The sequence below is a fragment of the Sinocyclocheilus anshuiensis genome, unplaced genomic scaffold (genome assembly GCF_001515605.1).
Source record: "Sinocyclocheilus anshuiensis isolate Anshui unplaced genomic scaffold, SAMN03320099.WGS_v1.1 scaffold311, whole genome shotgun sequence".
Taxonomy (NCBI): domain Eukaryota; kingdom Metazoa; phylum Chordata; class Actinopteri; order Cypriniformes; family Cyprinidae; genus Sinocyclocheilus; species Sinocyclocheilus anshuiensis.
In genome coordinates, this window is record NW_015549606.1 from 717,008 (window position 1) to 740,429 (window position 23,422).

At 36.1% G+C, this 23,422-nt stretch overlaps 1 protein-coding gene across 12 annotated transcripts in view; it reads left to right on the plus strand.

The window, feature by feature from the left end:
- Positions 1-23,422, plus strand: part of dlg1a (discs large MAGUK scaffold protein 1a) — a 124,708-nt gene that overhangs the window by 29,898 nt on the left and 71,388 nt on the right. Inside the window, exon 1 of one of the 12 annotated variants that reach the window (XM_016447829.1) lies at positions 8,632-9,249. The exons of the other annotated variants lie outside the window; for them this stretch is intronic. Within the exon in view, the coding sequence (XP_016303315.1) occupies positions 9,148-9,249 (102 nt within the window). The 5' untranslated portion in view covers positions 8,632-9,147. Of the gene's footprint in view, positions 1-8,631; positions 9,250-23,422 lie in introns of those variants that run through there. 12 annotated transcript variants of the gene reach the window in all.

Consider the following 23,422-nt stretch of genomic DNA (forward strand, 5'->3'; position numbering starts at 1 on the left):
TTTCTGCCATTTGCAGAGTCTATAAAGTATGGCACAGGTTAGTTTTTCAAAGTTGTTTGTTAAAACAAAGCATTTAACCAGATTCATTGCATTTCCCTGAGAGAAACAAGTTGTAGTTGTCAAAATGATTCTGTGCTTCACATTTTGTCCACAGAGGGGAGTTCCTCATCTTCTTCCAGAAGTGCTGGAACTGAAGCTCTTTGTGCATTGTACGAAAGAAAGAGGCCTTTATATATCACTGATACCTCCAGAGCTGTCGCCATAGGTTGCCAGGGCTATCCCAGAGAGCTCCCACGTGGCTGTGCAAGAGCAACAGTTCGTCTGTGTGAGGCAGTGTGACAGATTGCAGATCAGGGAGGGCGGGACCATCCGTGTGGAAGATTCAGTCATGCAGACAGGCCCTAAACATACTCTATACCTTGCTGTGGGCTGAAAATCAAAGAAGATGGAACATGAGAAGCCAGATACTTGCTGAACTGAATAATCTAATTCTTGTCATGAAAGAGGGACCGCTACTTCCATTTAAAATTTGAAGTGATGTTTCCAGTTATAGCTGTCTAGATGGCCGTAAATGAACCCGGGAGGTATTTCCCCTGCGAGGTATATCCTGTACTGGAGTGTTAACAGGCTTACGTGTGGCTCAATAAATCGAAGTAGCCTGATGAGCTGTCAATCCTAATGATTTCCTGCTGAGAACTCATCCCTGCAGCCAGTGTCAAATGCCATGCCGGTGCCATCGATTACCTATTTTAACAGGCCTATATATTCATTCTGGGTCTTCTAAGTACAGACGTGTAATTATATGCCTTGTATTTATTATTTTTTTCCAGCAAGGTATGTAAACTGTGTATTTCTGTTGTTTTGAAGGGTTGGTTTCTTCACATCTAGCTGCTTGCTGAGCTGCAGTCTTTTTTTGATTGTAGTTAACAGATGGTCTTCCCTTGAGGTTAATATTCAGACTGTTGAGTTGGTACAAATGTTCTTCATGGGCCTTTTTTTTTTTTTTTTGCGTCTTTATGCTTTTCTAGAACAGTTTTTATTTTATTTATTTCTGCTGCTACATTTTTCCAAGACATCTCACCAATGCACTGCTATAATATTTTACATAATTCTTTTTGGTAACAATTTACAATGAGTTTGAATTAAAAAAAATTTTGTGTCATTGATACACTATTATAGATGCTATTAATGTTATTATTGATATTTTGAATTGGTTTACATTTATACACAAAAAAAAGCTGTAGTTTTTACAAAATACATTTGGCAGCTGTGGTAGTAAAAAAACCACTTAAATAATGCAATAGACTTTCATTATACAACAAGATGTAACATAAAACCCTAATTTACATATCTGATAACAAAAAATTAAGAAACATGATTATTTAAACACAATGTGGAGTGTCACACGTAATTCTAGAAATATCAGTTTACAGTTTTTGACCATAAATTATGTGTTACTTTGTTCTTTTTACTTATAAAACTGTTAATTAACCGCATTTTACTGTAAAATCACATGAAATGTTTGGGTAGACCTTTTACCGTTTTCCCCTGTATATAGTACAGGAATTTACTGTTAAACCTATTAACAGTTTTTTTTTTTTTTTGTAGTGTTTTACAATATTTTACAGGTAAAATTACACTAATTTTTAAAGCGTATTTTCTGTTTTCGTTTTAATTTGAAAGATTTTGTAAGTATAAATTGTCAGTTGAAAGTATAAATATGTCTACATTGTTTTATTTCAGTTTTAATTTTAGTTATTGTAGTAAATGAAGTTAAATTAAATGAAAATGAGAAATGAAATTGAGAAATAAAGTTTAAATAAAACAAATGTTTTATCATTTGATTTTATTTCAGTTAACATTATTTTATTTCAAGTAACGGAAATTGTTTTTTGTTTTATTTTTAGTGAACTATAATAACCCTGTAATAAACATTTATTAATCTAATATAAAATTGATATAAATTCATTTTCAGTTAGAGGTATACTTTTTGTAAGTATGTTAATTCAAGCAACTTCGAATGCTAAATTTTAATCTACATTACATTAATTAGTAAATACTGTGAAAGTATTGTTAATGTTCATTTAAAAAAATATTTATTTAGTAATAATATTGCATTCACTAATCATGCATACTAAACGTTATTGTAAAGTGTTACCGTTTTTTTTTTTTGTGTATTTTTGTAATTGCATATGGTCATGGTCAACAAGTTGTCCAAATAGTCTAATATTGAGTTTTTGATATTGTTTAGGCGACCCACCATGATTGTTAAGGTTAGGTTGGTGTGTCGGCTCATTTATAAATGAGTCTCGAGACTCTGTTCTGTTCTATTCCATTTCATTGCACCCAATCGAGGTCTTTTTGAATGCAAGAAACATCGCCTGTAAGAAACTGGTCAGATCAGTCAGGTGAACCCAACATCAGCCTAATTATACAGAGCCTCCTTAAGACCGATTAATCGACTATTCGTTCACACAAATCACTGACTAATTAATTTTGAAAATATGTAATTCTGCACATCCCTACTCTGTCTTAGATATTCACATGCTCCTTCACCACCTTAATGTTATATCAATTATTTATGAGTGCTGTTGAATTAAATCTCTCTGTCTTCTGTTTCATTAATGTCAAAGCTGTGTCATAATTGGATTGTTTCAGACCTGGTCTCATCACTTCAGTTCCTCCAGTCATTCTCGGTCAGGATATGATGGAGAAGATAAATGGCCCCAGTCACCTGGATCCCTTACATAAAAAAGTAATATGACAATGTGTTTGACTGAGTATGAGATAGAAATACATGGATATGTGAAGTAACACCTAAATACCATGATACTTGGATATACAGTGTTTGAATACATTTCTGTTCTTCCTCAGAATGAGCTGTGCTTTCTGTGTCTGACCGTAACATCTGACCACTGTGTGTCATCATAGCACTTAAGTCCAGTGAGTGCAGATACTCCATATTTCAGAGCTCATTGGATCCATCCACACATGGAAACTAAACCCACCCTAAATAAAACCATGATTAAGAATGAACTCCCACTGTAATCAAACTTAATCCTGCTAATTAAACATAATCTAACTGCTCTATTCAGCTAATGCTGTGTTAATGCTGGCATTGACACTATTTCATCAGTTATACATGATGGACTTGGGGTGGGTGGTATGGCCAAAATATTATCACAATCAAAATTTTTGTCCATATCATACAATATCAATATTTGTCACATTATTAATTTACCATTAATGGGAAAGGAAATGCTATCCACATGCTTGTTAGACCTTGAGAATGAATGTAAAGATAACCTGTTTGTTCAAGATTGACTTCACAGAGTAGCTTCCTTTTAATTTAGGGCCCCCAAATCTATTTTATTTTCTATTTTATGTATTAATTACAAATTTATCATCAAAAATGGTGTCCAATAAAATAATTAATTTATATAATAAAACTTAAAAAATGTGCCCAATCTTTAAAAATGTTATCAAATGAAAATACAAATTTACAACAAAAATTTTTTTTGTCAAATAAAATGCTGCACAACAGAACTGTATAAATTAGAACATGGATGAAAAAAATGTCAGTTGTGTGATTATTATTATTATTATTTTTAATTTAATTTAATTTAATTTTTTAATAATATTATCATTTAGTACTGTATATATATATATATATATATATATATATATATATGAGAGAGAGAGAGAGAGAGAGAGAGAGAGAGAGAGAGAGAGAGAGAGAGAGAGAGGTCCTGCACTATATTTATTAGGGCTGGGACTACAAAAATGTTAACAATAAAAAAACAAAGTTGCCCCATATTATAGACCGATTATGATGACACTTCAGGCTTGTAAAATGTCTTCACCTTCAGGGAATATATTCTGAGCTATATGGGGCCATATGGCATATTACCATATCCGTCATCACCTTGATAACTTTTCTGTAGTTTGGTAACTTTTCCTTCCATGTCATCACATAGCCTTTTCTCTTTATGGAAAAGATTGCATCCAGGTATTAAAAGACAAATTTCAGCAGAAATGAATGCTGGAACAAAGACTCATCAGACCAATGAGAGACAAGTTTCTCTCTGCACACACAGTTTCAGTCTTACTGGTATCTGATTCTTTGATGGTATTGTGGGAATTCAGCAGTATGCCATCTAGATATTTTCTGAGAGCTTCTGCAAGGCAGTCAAATGATTAGCATCAGCCTGCGTACACAATTTATTAGGAGAGAAGTCCTCATTGTTCTCAGAAAGTGCTGAGCATACAGCAATACACAAACTTTTGCTTGAAGAAATGCTTCAACACCAAGCCAAGTTTATGGATCTACGTACAAATCGTTCTTTTCTCCTTGAAACTCTCAGCGGGAAGGATTGATTTAGAAGTTAATAATAAGCTTCAGCTTTGGATTAATAATTTTTTTTGGATCGAAACTCCTCCAAAAGTCATTGTATATATCACTAGTCACGCTGACAGATTAAATCACTTTGTTGAAGATGGGATTGGATGATGTTCTGTTCTTAATGCGTAAAAACCACAGAAATATTTTTAGCAGGGAAACTGTGGCTCTTAATATATTTTGGCCGTTAACAAGACATTATCTTTCTCTATGTAGTCTTTTATTATGCTCATTCATCGTAGCAATATTTAATCTAATTTAGTTGTATTTAGTGAATAATGTGGCTCTGAATATGAATATTCTGAATATTCTGAAAACAGATTAATGCAAATTCTGTTTAGTTATTTCTGTTTAGTTTTAAGGTGGTCACATTACTAGAACAAAAAAAATGAAATTTTTGTATTTTGTAATGTGAAATTGTTGGTTAAAAACATAATTGGTTTAGTAATAGTAGTAGTATTACTATATGGAATAAGCAGCATGTTGCTGTATAATGAAGAGAGGTTGATTTTCCGGGTTTTCCTCCAGTAGCTAGATGAAGCTGGCATGTCCTGTGACACATGCAGCTTTTGTTCCTAATAGTGAGGTTTATGTGCGTGTGTGTTTGTGCTGTAGTAGTCTGGGATCTGCATGCCTCCCTGCACTCTGATGATGTAACAGCTCAAATGATGTAGTGTGGCAGGGGGGCAGGAGGGAGGAGGGGCAGAGGAGAAATTATCACACTCGGATTTATTACAAGCTGCTAATAAACTCATACTTCATAATTTAGGAGGACCTCCACAATGTCACTCGAAATACCAAAATTAACCTGTAATGGCCTCTGTAAAAGTATTGCTGCAGGTTTGGGAGGAAGCACAGCACTGTGTTCTTGTACACGCAAGCAGCTCACGATCGGGTGTTTTCAGTGTCTCAGAGCAGCTCAGTTCTATGTAGGCCTGTCGCGATCATTTTTGGTGCTGCAATATATTGCGACTGATCATTTTTAAAATAATGATTATATTCATCTCTGTGGCAGAGGTGGGGCTCAGTCTGCATCTTCACACACACACAGATGAAGAGGAGGAGTGAACCCACTGCATTAGGCTATAAAGTGTTTTTAAAGCCGCAATCTTCAGCTCTGGTGTGGGAACATTATGAATTTAAGCCGAATGAGAGACGAGAGCCAGTTAACTAGGGTGACCATACGTCCTCTTTTTTGTGGACATGTCCTCTTTTTGGACCTAAAAAAAATGCGTCCATTTCTAATTTGCTCAAAATGTCCGGGATTAGGCTTTTGCTTTCTACGTTGATTGTGTGCGTTTTTGTATTAAAACCCTGGGCGGGACTGTTTCTTAATCCTGTCCGCTCCCGCAAACATTCTAATCATGCATATAATTTTCGCGCATCAGGGAGCCGCTATCAATATGCAGAGTATTTAAATCTATTCTATAAATCTATCATTCTGAATGAGCACCCCCTATTTACTTTCACTTTCGGTGTAAAAGAAGCACATCTTGCAAGATAGGATATTTATCAATGAACTCAGGATCTGTTGATCATTTATCGCAATTAATTTTTGTTTAATACATCGCACTTGTAGTTTGGTTCTCTTGGTTAAGAAAACGATACATTTGGTCCTGGTCCGCTTAGCGTTCTCCCTGGCATTTTTGACAGCGAACCTAAAGATACTGAACCTAAAGGCATAGTTATACGTTTACAACCTGATTGGTCAGGCTGAATAACATATATTTCATGATGGAAACTATACCGATCACTCCCCAAACAATAGGTGTGTTCGGCTGAAAGCGGCGCTGCGCAGACCGATTGGTGTATGACATCAAAGTATATTCATGCTTTAAGTTGAATACACCTAATGCCATCTGCTGGATTAAGCAAGCCCATTGTTGGGTGTACATATGATTTTATTTTTACCACCTGCGAACTCACAAAGACCTCATAAACGGCACTTGACCTCCTCGTTGCTCCATGTTTGCAATCTGCTCTTTTTTTTTTTTTTGGGATACTCCGTGTCGTCAAATCATGTCGCATATAGCGGCGCATCTTGTCATTACATCCTGTTTTTGGTTCATTTAGAAGTATTTGGACCGTGTTGCATTCATCTTTCATTTGAACCACATCAGAGTTTGTTTGGAAACGGACCGGGACCTCTTTTTAGCGGTCTCGGTCCGCTTGTTTGGTGCGCACCAGGGTTCAGGATGGCAGCGTTCACATTTACTCTAATGAACTGCACTAACAGAGCAATCACAGCAGAGCTTGTTTTAATTGAACCAAACATGACAAGTGTGAACACACCCTTAATGACTTCCTGTGGTTTTCCATCAAAATAAAAGTTCAATGGTTTAACATTTGAAAATTAAGAAATGATGGCAGCCATAAATATTAGTATAGTGATTTTACAGTTGTACTGTACAATAAAATTGTTATATTCTTTATCTTAAATACGCTTTTTTTTTTTTGCAGGGTTATTTTGTTTAATATTTTTATTTAATAATAACATTTATTATTTTATTATTTATTATTTAATAATTATATTTGCTGTTAATAATAATAATAATAGATCTTTCCCCCCCAAATTGTGCACCCCTAGTTTCAGGGTTATATTTCTCCAGAACACCCCACAGATATTTCTACTGTTAGGCTCCAGACAAGAAAATACGAAAACATTCACAATTTTATGTGCAGTTTTACCAGAGAAGCCGTAACAAACTTGTGCAGTAAACAATAAGTTACACAGTAGAGCTGCACAATTAATCAAATCTAATCGCGATTACAATTATGAATGCCACAATTACGTAATCGTTCAAAGCGGCAATTTAATCGTTCAAAGTCCACTTATGTTGTTCTGCGTGCTTGAGATGCGTTTTTTTCTTTCTACATGTTATCTTAAGAGTTTTTCCCACCTAGTTTCAGGGTTTCTCTTACTCTCTTAGAGTCCAGAATCATGAACTCAAACTCATGCGACTTTGTTGAGTACATAAAAGCTTTATAGAGAGCAGCATTACATTGATTTGAATCGAGTTGCAAAATGATAGTCTGGCCCTTGCTGATGTAAGAGATAGAATATATTTTATTTGAATTGTGCACAGGCCGCTAACTAAAGAAGACAACTGTTATGACTCATCTTTTTTTTTTTCATAGTGGGAAAATTAGCATCAGAAGTTCATCTAGAATGCCTGAATTATTTATATATATATATATATATATATATATATATATATACTGTGTGTGTATATATATATATATTGATTTATTTATTTATTTTATTTATTTATACATTTTTTTGGGGGGGGTGAGGCAGTCTTGAGTTCTTGAGAGAATGTGTAATTTAATTAGCATAAATTAAAGTAAATATCTCTGCATGTGATAAATCTGTTCTCAGATACCAATGATAACAAGAACTTCAGAGTTTGTTTTGCTTAGTTTAGTTTTTTTGTGCAACACGTGATCTAAGCTCAAATCTAATTGGACGGCCAGTTTGATTGCGGAGCGACAGGCAAAAAACTGACACACAGGACGAAAAAAAATCCTCACTTTTTTTGTGACGCGAATGATCGCACCTGGTGTGAATAGACCCTACGGGATCTATTGTTTTGATTCAAAAGCATAATTGTGCCTAACATTCACACGAATTTAGTGTGAAAAGGCCTTAATACTGTTATAACCTGTTTAAACGTGAATACTGTAACCGCACTGCGTGGGGTAAAAATTATGTCATCGACAATTATGATTTTTGTCATAATAGTGCAGCCCTATTACACAGTGACTTTGACTTTTAAGCAGATACATTTTCTCAATTCTAGTAAATTTTAGACCCTGCTCTCACTTTTAGAACTTTTACTCAAGAAAACAATAGGTTGGGCGATTGAACTGACATGGGAATGCATGACATATCCTTGTGTATGGTAAACTAGGTCAAGTTTATAACTTCACTGGCGTATTGTTCGTTGAGATCAGATTTCATAACTGCACATCAGAGGTCATACTAGCTGCTGTTTGATTCAATATCTTCCCTCCTCTGTTGTCCTTGTGATTGTAAATCTGTTGAGAAAGCAGTCTCTGCTTCCCCCGGTTTCACCTCTGAACATTCCGGATAATTTTTATCCCCTTCTCCCGGTCCGCACGCTGCAACCTTCGACTCAGAAACTCTTCAGTTTCTCTCTAGTGAACTGTGTAATAAGCTCAACGCTACTGCTCGCCCCTCCCCCTCCAGCCTGCTTACCTCTCCTCTCTCTCTCTCTCTGTGTCGCTCGCCGCATCTTGCTTGGATAGTTGAGTAGGAGAGCGTCCGATTCTGCTCCTCTTTCCTCCAAGTCATGGCAGCGGTTCCTCTGCAGCAGGTGGAAGCCCAGCAGCACTAATGCATCGCGCAGAGTCCTTCACATTGTGACACTAGACCCTGCACACTCTGCTGCCCTTTAACCCTCCTCCTGCACCTCCTCCTCCCACCCCCTGGTCACGGCAGGCAGCATGGCTTCTCCAGAGCTCCCTGAAGTGCAGCTCGCTTCGGGAGCACTTTAATCTGTCGGGCCGATCGAGTCGAGTCAAGCAAAGAGATAGGACGGAAGAGCGGTGGACTCAACTGACAAGGGCTCGCTGGATGAAGGCATCACGCCGCTTCTGCTCCCCCTGCCACGGACCGAGCCGAGAGATGAGGGTGCACGTCAAGAGCAGGCAGCGGCCAGCGCTCGTGGAAGCAATTGGCCGGCACCTCAATCGCTGATGGATTGAAGTGCCCGGGCGCAGAGGGAATGTCTCCCAGCATCAAAAATTTGGATTGCTTTTCGCCAATGTTGTGCCACTGTAAAGTAGCATGCACCAACAGCACCATCTCTCTTATGTTTGGATGCAAGGTAGGGGCTTGTTTGAATGCATGACTGACAGTTGCTTGAATGTTCCTTGGACTCTAATTGTTGGACTTTAGCTGCTAATTGTCCTCACACTGAGGATAATTTTGCTGGTGACACCTTTAGTGCCTTAAGATCTGAACATATGCTCCAGGTTACACCCTCATGGCAGTGATCCATTCCTTTGCATGTGAGCCTAATATTCATGGGAAGTCTTGCAGAGTTTCCATTTGTCCGGTTTTAGTCTGACAAAATGACAGGCTCAACAAGAGCTCTGACGTTGGCAGATTGAAGAGCTTCAACTAGGATCTCAACGGACGACGCACTTTAAATTTCAGACTGTACCTAGCTGTGTGCTCCATCCTGTCTTTAATTCCACCACTGTTGTGCACAAATCACATGCGTCTGGGAAAAAAAAAAATCCTGAGGGGCTTCTGTTTGCTCAAACGGACCGATTTTTTAGCTAGAAGCCAAATGAACGCAGCCCAATCAAAGTGTTCATTTCTGATAAAGACTAAAGCTCAGGCCCAGATTCCTTTCAGTCCATTTTCTGCTCGTCTAGTTCAGAGCGGCATGGCAAGTTCTTTTAGTTACATAACTGCCTGGTCCTCTGGGTGTTTTAGCTTGCGTCCCAATTATATCTACTATGTGTGAATAGGAAACTTGTTTTTCGGTATTTCATGACTGAATGGTTAGTCTTCGCTGTCTTAGCTCAGAGCGTTGCAACTTGCACAGAGTGCACAGGATTACGGCTTGTCACTTTGCGCCTGCAGAGACTGATCAGTCCTAAAAAGCTTTCTGTCATTATAGCTGAACCTTCTTTTCTGCTAAGCGTGAGATCAGAGGGCTCGGGGAAGCCCTTGTTAACTCCTAATGACCGTCAATCACAGAGATGACCCCTTGCCATTTGTGCTTTGGAGAAACACGGCAGTGTGCATGTTGGGTAGCCATTTAAATAGTTGTGTGTGTACATTAACATCTTGATGTGTGAGTATTGAGTTTAATTTTCACCAAACATCTGTCTAAATAATAATGATGCTTAAGCTAAAGAGTCTTTTAAAGTGCCTTAATGGCTGAATGTTTTACTTATAGGCTTACGGATAGTGAATTGCACAATAATGAATATGTAAAACTACAAGAGCTTAGCCAATGCAAAGCATTTTAAGAATGAACAGTAACACTTTACAATAAGATTCAATGCATTAGGTATCATGAACTAATAATGAATAACACCTACAACTGTTAATTTTTGCATGTACAAATTCATTTTTAACATGTCAAGTTGTATAAATTAATGTATGCCAATGTATTGTATTCACACACATGAAATAGAGTGCTATTATAAATTAACCTAGATTAATGAATGCAGTAATAAATTGTTGTTCATCGTTAGCTCATAGTAGATGATGCAATATCTAATATGATCACATTGTAAAGTGTTACTGATTGAGTTTTTTTTATGTTTTTAAAAGATTCTCTAAATCTAGACATTTATTTGACCAAACATATAGGCAACATAGTAATGTTTTGAAATATTACAATTTAAAATTTAAAATGGATTTATTTAAAAATAAAAAGTATTCTTTTGAAGGATTCTTTGATGAATAGAAAGTTTAAAAGAACAGCATTTATTTGAAATAGATTTGTTGCAATGTAAAAGCCTTTACTGTCACTTTTGATCAATTTAATGTGTCCTTGCTGAATAAAAATATTAATTTCTTGAATGGTAGTGTATAACCAAATCCATTGCTCAATAATGTGAATGTATAATAATTATGTAATTGCAAGAGTAAATTGGTTTAGTGGAAAAAAATAAAAATGCGTTCAGGCATATAGTTTAACCTCAACAATCCCTGATCAGAATTGGCATAGTATGTTAAGCACGGGTCTTGAATTTAAATTTAAGCTAGCGGCAACTATTTTGAAAATTGCATTAGCTTGCTGGTATCTGGTGGGTTCGTATAGTGCTGAGGAAATAAAAATTAGAGTAGGTTTGTGGGAAAGGGACTGAAGATTGTTTAAATAATACAGCACCTCTGTCCATGCTGTCATCCAGCTCTATAGATGCCTGACTGAAATCAGTAATGTGACTGAAGCCTGTTGGATACACAAGATTCCACATTGATAATTAAAGCTCACATGCTTCTTTCGTCAGATGCTCCTTTGCTTAGCCTGAATCCTGTGCATTTGTCGGATGAAGTTCCTGAGCTAAGCTGTGCTCTGCATCGCATGGATTTAATCCTGCTGAGATGTGCTTGCCACACAGAAAGTGGTGAATGAGTCCACAATATGCTGTTTTCATAAATAGCAAATGTGAAAATTTGCTGTTTTATGAATTCTTGGTTTGTGTAATCGATTTGTTGTTCTTACCGTGAGTATGTGTATCACCCATTGATTTGAGCATTTCATCGACCTTTCAGTTTTCCCAGCTGACATCTTGTCCTCGGTTATATGAACTTCTAAGCTTGTATGTCCCCTGAAACGACACGTTTTCAGCACAGATTGTTTTGTGAACCTCTCACAATGTAATGTTTGCTAAGAGCTTAGAGTTATTAAACAATAGAACAGCTGAAAACTATATTTGACCTGCAGCAAGCCTGCAACCTGAGAAGTGCATGATAGCACTCTTTTCTCATTTCAAATGCAATGGACATGGGAAAAGGGCTTTGAAACTTGAATTCTGCGATGCTTTTTAAACTTTGCTAACAATATAATTGGTCCTTAGGGGGGAAAAAATCTATATTAAAAGTGTTTAACTAATTTAAATTCTAGCTTGCTTGCTTCTCACTTCAGTTTATGCTTGGTTGAACTGTTTGAATTATTTCCATATTTTCCTGTTTCCCAGTGATATAATTTTGTGTTAAAGTATAGTATTAAAATAGGATAAAATGGGTCTAATCCTTTTAGTTGATGTTTTTTCTAAAATCCCATGAGAAACCAAGTTGATTAGCCAGTTGATTTTGTGATTTATATGAGGCTTCCTGGACTTTTCAGTGTTCCAGCATTTGCAGTGTGATCAGTAAAATGTACAGTATAGCCCATAACTAATTTCAGTCATTTCCTTTCATATAAAGAAGCGTAGCTCACCCAAAAATGAAAATATGCTGAGAATTTATTCACCCTCAGGCCATCCAAGATGTAGATGAGTTTGTAAATTTAGTATTGAGAAATTTAGCATTACAACATTTGCTCACCAACGGATCCTCTGCAATGAATGGGTGCCGTCAGAATGAAAGCCCAAACACCTAATAAAATCATCACAATAAACTCACAAGTAGTCCACATGACTCCAGTCCATCAATTATGCCTTGTGAAATGTGTGAAAAGCTGCAAAAAGTTGTTTGTAAGCAACAAATGCATCAAGGTGTTTTAACTTCAAACTGTCGCTTCTTGCCAAAAAACAAGTCCATAGTTCCTAATAACACTTCCTCTAGTGAAAAATTCCGGTCGCCGTGCTCAATTCTGATATATTAATTGGAATGTTGTTCCAGGATCAACAAGGATGTTGATCCAGGAACATGTTGTACTTGGTGAAATCACGGTCACCAAAAAGTCCACCCCCTGTTGTCCTCTAATGTCAAATTTCACTGAAATATTTGTTTAGAACTGCTTTGTTTTCGCTTGTGAACTGTTCTTGATCTGTGCATATTTCTCTCCTGATTCAGACAAGACAACCTTTTTTTTTTTTAACTGCAGAAAGCAATATTATGGATATAGGACTCCTATTTTAGCCAGAAACAACTGTTTGGTATTTGGTATTACTTCTGGAATATTGTGATGCTTTTATCAGCTGTTTGAACTCTTATTCTGATGACACCCATTCACTGCAGAGGATCCATTGGTAAGCAAGTTCTGTAATGCTAAATTTCTTCAAATCTGTTCCAATGAAACAACAACAACAACAACAACAACAACAACAACAACAAAAATAACTCCTACATCTTGAATGGCCAGAGGGTGAGCAGAATTTTCATTTTTGTGTCAACTATTTAATTAAGCTGTTTAAATGGTTGTGTTCCTCTTCTTCTTCCCCCATTAATAAGCTTTGGAGCAGCTACAGGTCATCAGAGATACTTCTGTGTTCATTTCCGTGCTTATTGGCAGCTACAGAGGTTGGTAGACCTGATGTAAAGGTCAGCGGATGGATGTCTAATGCCATATCAATTTTTTCTCTCTCAGGGATGTAGATTGTAAAGGAAGCGTGTTTGGTATGCTGCAGACAGCTTGTTTTCTCTTGGCCTGTGGAGCTGTTTATTAGGTTTTAGTGGCATCCCCATTCCTCTCACTTTCCCCACCTGCCGTTTTGTCATCAGCCGCTAATATGTCCTTAAATAGAAACCGCTGTGAAGATTAAAATGGCAAACTGTATAAAATTACGCCTTTTTACAACGGAGCTGTTCTTAACAGCTGTCACTTACTAATAAACTAAATTGTGACTATGACTTAGTGATTATAATATTAGAAAATGAAGTGAAATACATGATTAATCATCTCTATGAGACATTTCATTAGAGAAAATTCTGCATAATTCAGAGAGACGGCTGGGCAACATAGCAGTTTGTAAAATTTGTACATGTCTTCTGCAGAATAAAATAGCTTTTCTAGGCTGCTGTTTTGATTAGTCTTCATAATAAACATTTGTTTTATGTTTTTTTTTTTTTCAATTTGTATAATTGCGTATAGGACTATTAAGATGGAAGATTTCCTGAAATGCAAATCACTGCTATTTAGCTCAAATATTTACTGTACAAGATGCCGTCTGGTGTTTTATTTTGAAGATCTACATTGGACAGTGTGATCCTTTTACATATTGACTTGCATAACTAAGCACTTTACATTTTAGTCAGTTAACCGTGAAGCTCCTTTTGTGACTGGCAGTTCCACATGCTCTCACATGAGCATCATTCATTAGCAATTCATTACGTAAGGCATGTTAGAATTGATCACCCCCTACGTCTTTGTTGATAAGCCATTAGAGCAGCAGAGGGAATCCTACTGAAGTGTGTGAAACGTCTTACAATGTGGTTGCCCCGAGTGCATATGATGTAACGAGGGCATGTATGAGGAAAGAAGGGAAGGAAGGACACGAAGGAAGACCAGGAAAAGAACGAGCTCCACTTTTGTCCAGAATTCTTTTTACTCCAATCACAGTAGATTTTAAGCATGCAAAATTACACCACAATAAATATGAGCAACAGGATATAATGTCACGCTCCAGGGTGTTTCTTTTGAATAAAGCAGTAGTTCTCAAACTATTTACACCTATAACAATGTTTTAGTTTTTTCTCCAAGTGCAAGCTTAAAGGAATATTTTACCCTAGAATGTATACCGTCATCATTTATTTCCTCTCATGTTGTTTCAAACATTTATGCATTTCTTTCTTCTAAAAACCAGAGCAAACAAAAATGTCAAATATAATTTTTTTAATGGGGTTAATGGTGTTCAGTGTTGTTGGAAGGACCCTACCAGATCAGAAAAAAAACACATGCATATGTAATATTTATAATAACATTTAGAAAGGATTACAGTGTATTTGCAGTCCAATTGGAACACATTAATACTACATTTGGGAGCAAGAGGTAATGTAGCCAATTTTCAAACCTCTTCTGCTGTCTAGAAGCGTTTTAGCCTACATTATTGATAGGCTGTCATGCTCAAAAACGGAGTGCTGAATCCAGCGTTTCTGGTTCAAAAGCTACTCGAAATTCATGGTCAGAAAATTGACTTTTGGGGGAAATAGAATAATGCCCTGCTTTTTATGTTGATTGCCTAAGAATTAGAATATAAATACTCTAATCAGCACAGCTAGGTGAATTAGTGGTCGACCGATATATCGGCCGATATTTGAAAATTTATAAATTTATTTTTAATCCATTTTCAAATTATTTTACATTTCTTAAATATGAATTAAAATAAATACAATTATATCGGCTTTATATCGGCCATCGGCCACCCTGCTTTCCAAGATATCGGCATCGGCTGTCAAAAAAACAATATCGGTCGACCACTAATGTGAATACATACTGTAGCTAGAGGATGGTCAACACTTATTCCCATCTCAAAATCCTGAAGAAAGTATGTGAGCTATGCAACAACCTTGTTGTTAAATGTTAAAGTTAAATGAAACTTGTCAATTGATCAGAAATTAGAAATGATACTTACAAATAAAAAAAAAGAAAAATGATGAAATTGCAAAATGTTAAAGCATTTAAATATTTTTTTTTATTAAATATAAATGATATTTGTATGATTATGTAGTACTTACAGGTATGCAATAATTAGGGTGTCAGTTGATTAAATACAATTAATTCCATGATATGCCACCTAATTGCAAATTATTTATCTTATTGAAATATGATTAAACAGACATGAAGTTAATCCATTTTACAATTGATTTTGCAATTCAATGAATGTTAAAGTTAAATGAAACTTGTCAATTGATCAGAAATGAGAAATGATACTTACAAATAAAAAAAAAAGAAAAATGATGAAATTGCAAAATGTTAAAGCATTTAAATATTTTTTTTTATTAAATATAAATTATATTTGTATGATTATGTAGTACTTACAGGTATGCAATAATTAGGGTGTCAGTTGATTAAATACAATTAATTCCATGATATGCCACCTAATTGCAAATTATTTATCTTATTGAAATATGATTAAACAGACATGAAGTTAATCCATTTTACAATTGATTTTGCAATTCAATGTCAAATTAGGGCCCATTCTCATTTTGCTTCTTTTTCTTTGCTTCCATTTGAAGTCTGTAAACCCCATGTTTTCACCCAGCATTTGCTTATGGCTGTTGTTCCCGTCTTATCCAGTTTGAATCTTCACAGTAATGCAGAGCTTTCTCATAAAGGACCTACAGCTGGCTTCCTGCTAGTTAATTATAGTCATCTCAAGAGGGAGCTGCCAAGAAACAGACAGCCGTCTTCTTTTTTGATGTGTAACGAAAACAACATTTGTGCTTGATTTGGTTTTTTAGGATTTATGCTTCCAGTTTGAGCAGTAAAACCCGTACTTGTTTGTTTTTAACCAGTGCTTCATCGTGAAAGACTTAAATGGTGTTTCCCAACTTTTTCTTTGTTTTTTTTTGTCGCATGTACCCCTAAAACTCCATTAAAAAGGTTCAGCAAAACATTCATCAACACCAGACTAGAACCAGAAATGTGTTTGTGTTTAACTCTGTTGCCTGTAAAAATCAGGACTTCATCTGTAAAAATGACTTTTAAACATACTTTTGATATATAATAAAATAATGTTTCTTATTTCATTATAAATAGATAAATGTTTTTGCGTGTTTATCAGTTCTGGCACATCATTTTGAGGTCTTCAGACAAGTTTATTTCAGGGAACGTTTTGCAAGTGACCCATAGTACTTACTGTCATCTGGTGTTTGAGTGTAACAAAATTCAGCCTGCTTCAGTTTTGGATGAGCAGTAGCAATGCGCTTTGAAAGTTTAATTTTAGGTTTTGCAGTGGGGACAGCTGGGAGGAGGGAGGGCCATGATGTTTCCTAGAGAGACAAGAGGCAGAAACTATTTTAATTCTGCTCACAGCACACTGTCTGTTTAGATGTCAGCTCTTTCTTCATCTCCCAGGTTGAAGCACGAGTCAAAGTGGATGTGATGAGCTCATGTCTCGTTCCTGTCTGCCCTGTGAATGAAAACAGCAGGAAAAGGGCAGACAGAGGGAGAGGAAGTACAGTACACTGCGCTTATCGGGATGGCATATGAAGTTGTGATCAAATATGCACTCTATTTTGAATTAATTTTACAACAGCCCTGCTGGAAAATATAGCTTAAGCTATTTTAGAACATCAAAGCTGGTTTGTTGCTGGTCCAAAATGGTCTGTCAGCTTTGACCAGCTTGGACCATCTAGAAACCAGCATCAATGTTTCAGAAACTTTCAGATTAAATGGATAATTCACCCCCGAAATAATATTTTGTAATCATTTACTCACCCTTATGCTATTTCTTGCTTGTATGATTGTACACAAAAATGTTTTTGTTGTTTTTGTTTGTGACTTTGAAAGTGAATGGGGTCCAAAAGTTCCAAAAAGGACATAAAGGTAGTTTAATAGTAATACATACAACTCCACTGGTTATAGTTATAGAGTCATTTTGTATGATGAGCATTTGGAACGGCATCAGGGTGAATAATTGAGGACAGAATTGAAATTTTAGAGTGATCTACACCTTTATAATTGATATGCCAGCAGGATGAGAAGTGAAATGCATCAGAATATACATCACTGTTCAGAAGTTTGGGGTCAGTAAGCTTTTTTTTGTTTGTTTGTTAGAAAGAAATTAATACTTTTATTAATTAAGCTCGGGGCGTTTTTTGGTATTTTCGCCTAAATTTAACATACTCAAATTCAAATGTTTACCCTGCACACATACAATGGAGGAAATGAAAAAAAAAATGGTTTCATTGTAAAGAAAACCCTTTGAACTACAAAATATGAGTGTAATTCTTTATAAATAACATTATATACTTTTCAAATATTACTATAAACACAAAAAAAACATAGGCGCTTTTGGAGATTTAAAACTAAGTATTTTTTTGAAAATCTGTAATTCAGGTTCTATTAGGCACAACTCTCTGCAATTTACTTTGTTTGATGCCACTAGATGCCAAAACGTACCAGAAAAAAGAATCTTTCAAATAACAGCTTCTAAACAGGAGTTACTACATTATTTGTGAAGCGAGTCAGAATGTCTATCGCTGCATCGAAATGTGTCATTGTGAGTTTCCTTTGCAAAAACAGGCTTTATAAAACACATTAACCCCACAATCCTACATTACTCTGTGCCATAAGCACTTTAATTGATTATTAATTGAATTATGTTTCATTTTTATGTTTTTCTAAGTAGTAATATACAAAATGGCACAAGCGAATTGGACCAAATTTCACATATTGTGTTATTCTACAATCAGTTGAATTATTTCAGGATGCACAAGACTGTCTACATTATGAAATATAGCTGGTCTATCACATTCTAAAATAGAATCCATATCCTCCAGCTTTATATCATTCCATTTATGTGCATTCTGTATTGGGATACTGCTTCACAGCATCTCTCACCTCATCAGTTGACTCACTCCTGTATCCAGCATCTCTCCATGACAACAAGGTTGCATCATCCCTGGTCCAGAGCGGAGCTAATTTGCTAACCGGCAGCTATCTGTAACATTCATAGCGTCAAACAAACACATATCAGTTCATCCACACAGCACTGTAATAATCCATCTATATTTACTGTATATTCACTGTATATTCACTGAAATAATGTACTGTACTTTTCTGTCAGTAAACAGTGTATCATAATGCTAGCCGCGCTATCAAGTTTCCGAACAAGGCTTACCATTTTGGACCCGTATCCGGGTCCGCAGAGTTTAACTGGTTTTAAACAAGGGCATCTTAAATTAACCAAAAGTGATATTTTACAAGTAAATTTCAAATAAATGCTATTCATTTGAGCTTTCTATTTATTAAATCATGCATAAAAATGTATCACAATATCCACAAAAATATTAACCAGCACAACTATTTTAAACATTGATGATAAGAAGAAATCAAATCAGCATATTAGAATGCTTCCTGATGGATCATGTGACACTGAAGACTGGAGTAATTCAGCTTTGCCATCACAGAAATAAATGACATTTTACAATATATTAAAATAGGAAACCTGTAATAAGTTTTCACAATATTACTGATTTTACAGTATTTTTAAACAAATAAATGCAGCCTTGTTGAGCATAACATAAAAAAAAAAAACAATCTTACTGACCCCTAACATTTGCAGCATATTTTGTATTTGACAATAATGCTCATCCAGAAACAGAAAAGCTGGTAAATATAATGCAAAACCTCACTAGTGGTAGAATTAGGTCAAAGGCTCTCAAACGGGCCTGTGTTATCTAGCGAATATAGCAGTGTTTCAGTTTAGTGTAAAATCATAGAATTGATTTCAGTATTGACCCATTTTTGCTTGCCTTTTGTTTGAAGGGCCACACATCTGGGCATCCAGCAACACCTGTTTTGTGCGGTTCAGCCGAGGTGAATGTGCCAGGCTACATAATCCCAAATGATGCTGATTACGCATTTACCATGCAAATGATGCTTAGTCTTGTGGAGTGAGTATGGTTGTTTTGGCAGCTGTGGGACGTGCAGCCGTGATACAGAGCTCTCCCGAAGGTATTCAAGGTGAAGCATCTATAATAAAGTGCTGTGTTTGCTGAGCTCTGGGCCTCGGTATGTTTTCTGCCAGATAAACAGACAAGAGCTGACAGCTTTACAGCAGCAGGGCTAGACCCGAGACAGAAGGTGCACGAGGAGCAGGCGCGGGGCTCTTCCACTCCTTAAGATCCTATACAACATCCATCAAACCGCATTTCGAACAGTTGTGCACCTCTCAAGGTTCACCCCGCTCTAGGGCAGTGGCATTGTATTGTAGAGGACATCGCCTGTGTAAAGCCTGTCTAGCATTCATTTTTCACTGCTGTCGAGTTTTCCGAGACCTGTCCTCCTTGGTTGACTGGCTGTGTGAGTGATCTTTCTGCATTTATTAGGTTTTACTGACGTTAGCTCGGTTTGGACGGGCCAGCACAGAACGAGAGAGCGTTGAGCCAGTCGAGCAGCTCATTATCCAGGCAAGCTGGCCCCACTGTGGCAGCGGCTGCGCGCCTGAAGCCGAGTCACTGAAGCACTCAGCAGTGTAATAACATCTCCAGAACTGCTCCCCGTCTGTCCCTTTCTCTCCCAGCAGTGGCTCAGAGTTCAGACTCACCTTTCATTTTTACTGGCTCTGTGGCCCGCTGAGAGTTCAGTTTGAACTTTTGAGTTGTTTGGAACAAGGCAAAGGATTCTGTGCACAGTGTTTCTGCTAAAAACTCAGCAGACTTCTTGGGATTTGGAGGTCACACATACCAAAGTGTCAGTACTAGTAGTAGCAGACTCTTCTGTCCGTTTAATATACTGCAGGGTTCAACAATAAGGATTCTTTTGTTTTCTGCTAGGCTGGTCGAATCAGTCGTTCGTTTTTTTTTTATACTGTTCCCACCCAAAAATAAGGTCAGTTTTATTTTTTTTAAAACAACTTTTATATGGCTCAGAAATAAGTAGAAAAATATTTGTATTCATTAATAAAATAGTGGTATCTAATACTTTTATTTAGTGTTTTTGCTTTTTGTTTTGGAATTTGTACAACCCATCTGTTTATCTATTTATATAACAGTTCAGTATTGTATTTCACTAGTCCCACTATAAAATAAGGTTCATGTTATTTCTTAGAGAAAAAAAACAACAACTTTATATAGCTCAGAAAAATCTATGAATGAATTAAAATTATATCTGCTACTTTTTGGTTTGTATTGGTTTGGTATTTGTATAACATTTATATATGTGTGTGTGTTTGTTTCTTTCTTTATTTGATTGTTTATTTGTTTATTTAATTTAATTTGTAATATTTTAATTTTTTTCCACTGGTCCCACCACAAAATAAGGTCAGCTTTATTTTTTTTTAGAAACCAACTTTATATGGCATAAAAATATATTAATTAACTATTAACTACTACTAGGGCTGTGAATCTTTGGGTAGACAGCGTATCGATTCGATTCACGATTCATAGGTTTTCGATTCGATTCAAGAACGATTTTTGCAAATTCAGAACGATTCAATTTGATTCGATTCACAACGAAATTCGTTTCGATTAACGATTAGATTCTGCATTCTTTAAGTGCATTCACAGGATTATTTAAATGCTTCCCCTAAATTCTTTAAATGCTTAGCCAGGGGGCAAATTACACAGCAGCCTTTATGGTTACAGAACCATATAGGTTAGAGAAAAAAAAACACTTTTGTCCACCGTTAGATGCTAGTTTAATGATGCTATGGCATGACATGGCATAGGGACATTCTAAAACGCTTAACGTGAAGAACGCTTAACGTGGCTTAACGGACCTAAACACCGACCGGGGAAACCCACATTTCTGTCAAACCTTACTTGTAATAAACACTAACTACTGTCAAAAGAACGAGCTCTTATTCAGCTTATAAAGTGAATAATATCACATTAAGCGTTCTCCCCCATAGAAGTCCATTATAAGGAAACAGCTTAACGTGTTATGATCCAAAAGCGCAGACAAATCAATAAACTTGACAATGAACGCTTTGTTGTCCCATTGTTTGGGGGTGTTGACCCTGTTCGAATGGCTCGCGTAGATCATTACCATACGAATAGCGCTCTGCGCGAGGGCGTGATCATTAGAGATAATGAGCTGAGACAGGAAAAACCTGTACCTGTCTTTACTTTCATGCTTATTACAAAATTAAACTGAAAAAAATTACAATGTTCTCAGTTCATCGATGTGTCCACATTAAGCGGTTTCCTTATAATGGACTTCAATGGGGGAGAGCACTTAACGTGATATTCACGTTATACGCTGAATAAGAAGAGCTTGTTATTTTGACAGTAGTTAGTGTTTATTACAAGTAAGGTTTGACAGAAATTTGGGTTTCCCTGTCGGTGTTTAGGTACGTTAAGCCACGTTAAGCCATGTTAAGCGTTTTTCACGTTAAGTGTTAATTTTATGTATGTATGTAGTATTATTATTATTTTATTTTTTTAAACAATAAATTGTTTTCTTATCTCTTACTTTGAATTTGTTATAAGAAATCAAATACACTGCTGGACAATAATCAATCATTTGTAATCTATAATTGTTTCCTAATGGCAATTTTATGATTGATATATATAGGCCTAATACAAACAATTACTTCAATTTTCTGCACAGAATAAGGTAGAAAATATACTTTATAGTTTCTGACAATAAATGCGCAGCCTTCGACTGCTCAGGTAATGACGTCGTCGGTATGACCGAGAGCCATTGAAAAACTACAGAAAAGTAAAACTACTTCACATTAGCATTACTGGCCACGAGTAGGCTACTAAGGAGAGATCACACATCAGCTTCTCAAAAAATGTGTGAGACGAACGGAGCACGAGCGCAATCTTGTGCATGCAGGCGGTAAAATAGTGGAGCGCATGAAGGAGAGATGCGAGGGCACGAACACTGTTCAATTCGTGCTTGTAGTAATTTAATTAGTATATACTTTGAAAGCATTGAATTGCTATAGAAATCGCGATTCATTCGATTCTTAGCGTTTTAAATCGATTACTGTCCGAAATCGGCAATTCACGATTCAAAAATCCATGTTTCAAGATCTATTCATTGCATCGTCAGGGTTTGTAATCGATGCATTGAGAAAACGAGTGAATCGTTACACCTCTAACTACTACTATGTATAGTTTTATTTTATACATTTTATTTTTTATTTTATTTTATTTTTTAATTACTAAAAATATACACTAAAATATCTATTACTATTATTTACTTTTTAATTTGTTGTTAGTTTAGTTACTTTTATGTTTTGTTTAATTTTTATGTTGCTTTTAAGTTTAGTTTTGTTTTGTACACAGCCCATCTGTTTTATATAACATATATTTAAACAGATTTTTGCTGTTTGGTTTAATGTTCCTGGGTGCCAAGCTTCCTCTGTGTGTAAGTTTTACACTTGCCTTTTCCAGTAGATTTTTCATTTAGCAGACTTAAATGCATCTTGCAAATGAGAAAAACAACATAAATGATTCAACAGAGACAATGTTAATACTGCAGCACAGTTGTCAAGTTGGCCAGAAGTCTTCCACACCTTTGAGTTTAGTCCCTTTCAAGTCCTTAGCAAATCGTAATGTACTGTAGTATAGTCAGGCTATCAGTTAAAATGTGATATTTGTGAAATATATATGTGGTATATATGTAAATATGCATATTTTGATTCCATGTAATTTGATTAAGTGTCTTTATGCTTATCTTCAGACTGTTCTGTTACATCAATTGCAGCTTGTGATGTGCTTTTGATGCAGCAGTCTGAAGTTATTTAAATAAGTTGTATGGACCAATTTTCAGTGCTAAAATAGGGCATGGGATTCTACCGTGAATCTCTCCATATAGGCAAATCCACTCAGTCTTCCCCCATGCTGCTCAGAGGCGGTGACATTACAGTAAGCAACCAGCATAAGACCCCAACTTGGAGTTTGTCCCACTTTTTTGGGCATCTACCTTCCCTAAGAAATCTGCCCTCTTTTTCTTCCCTCTAGACTTG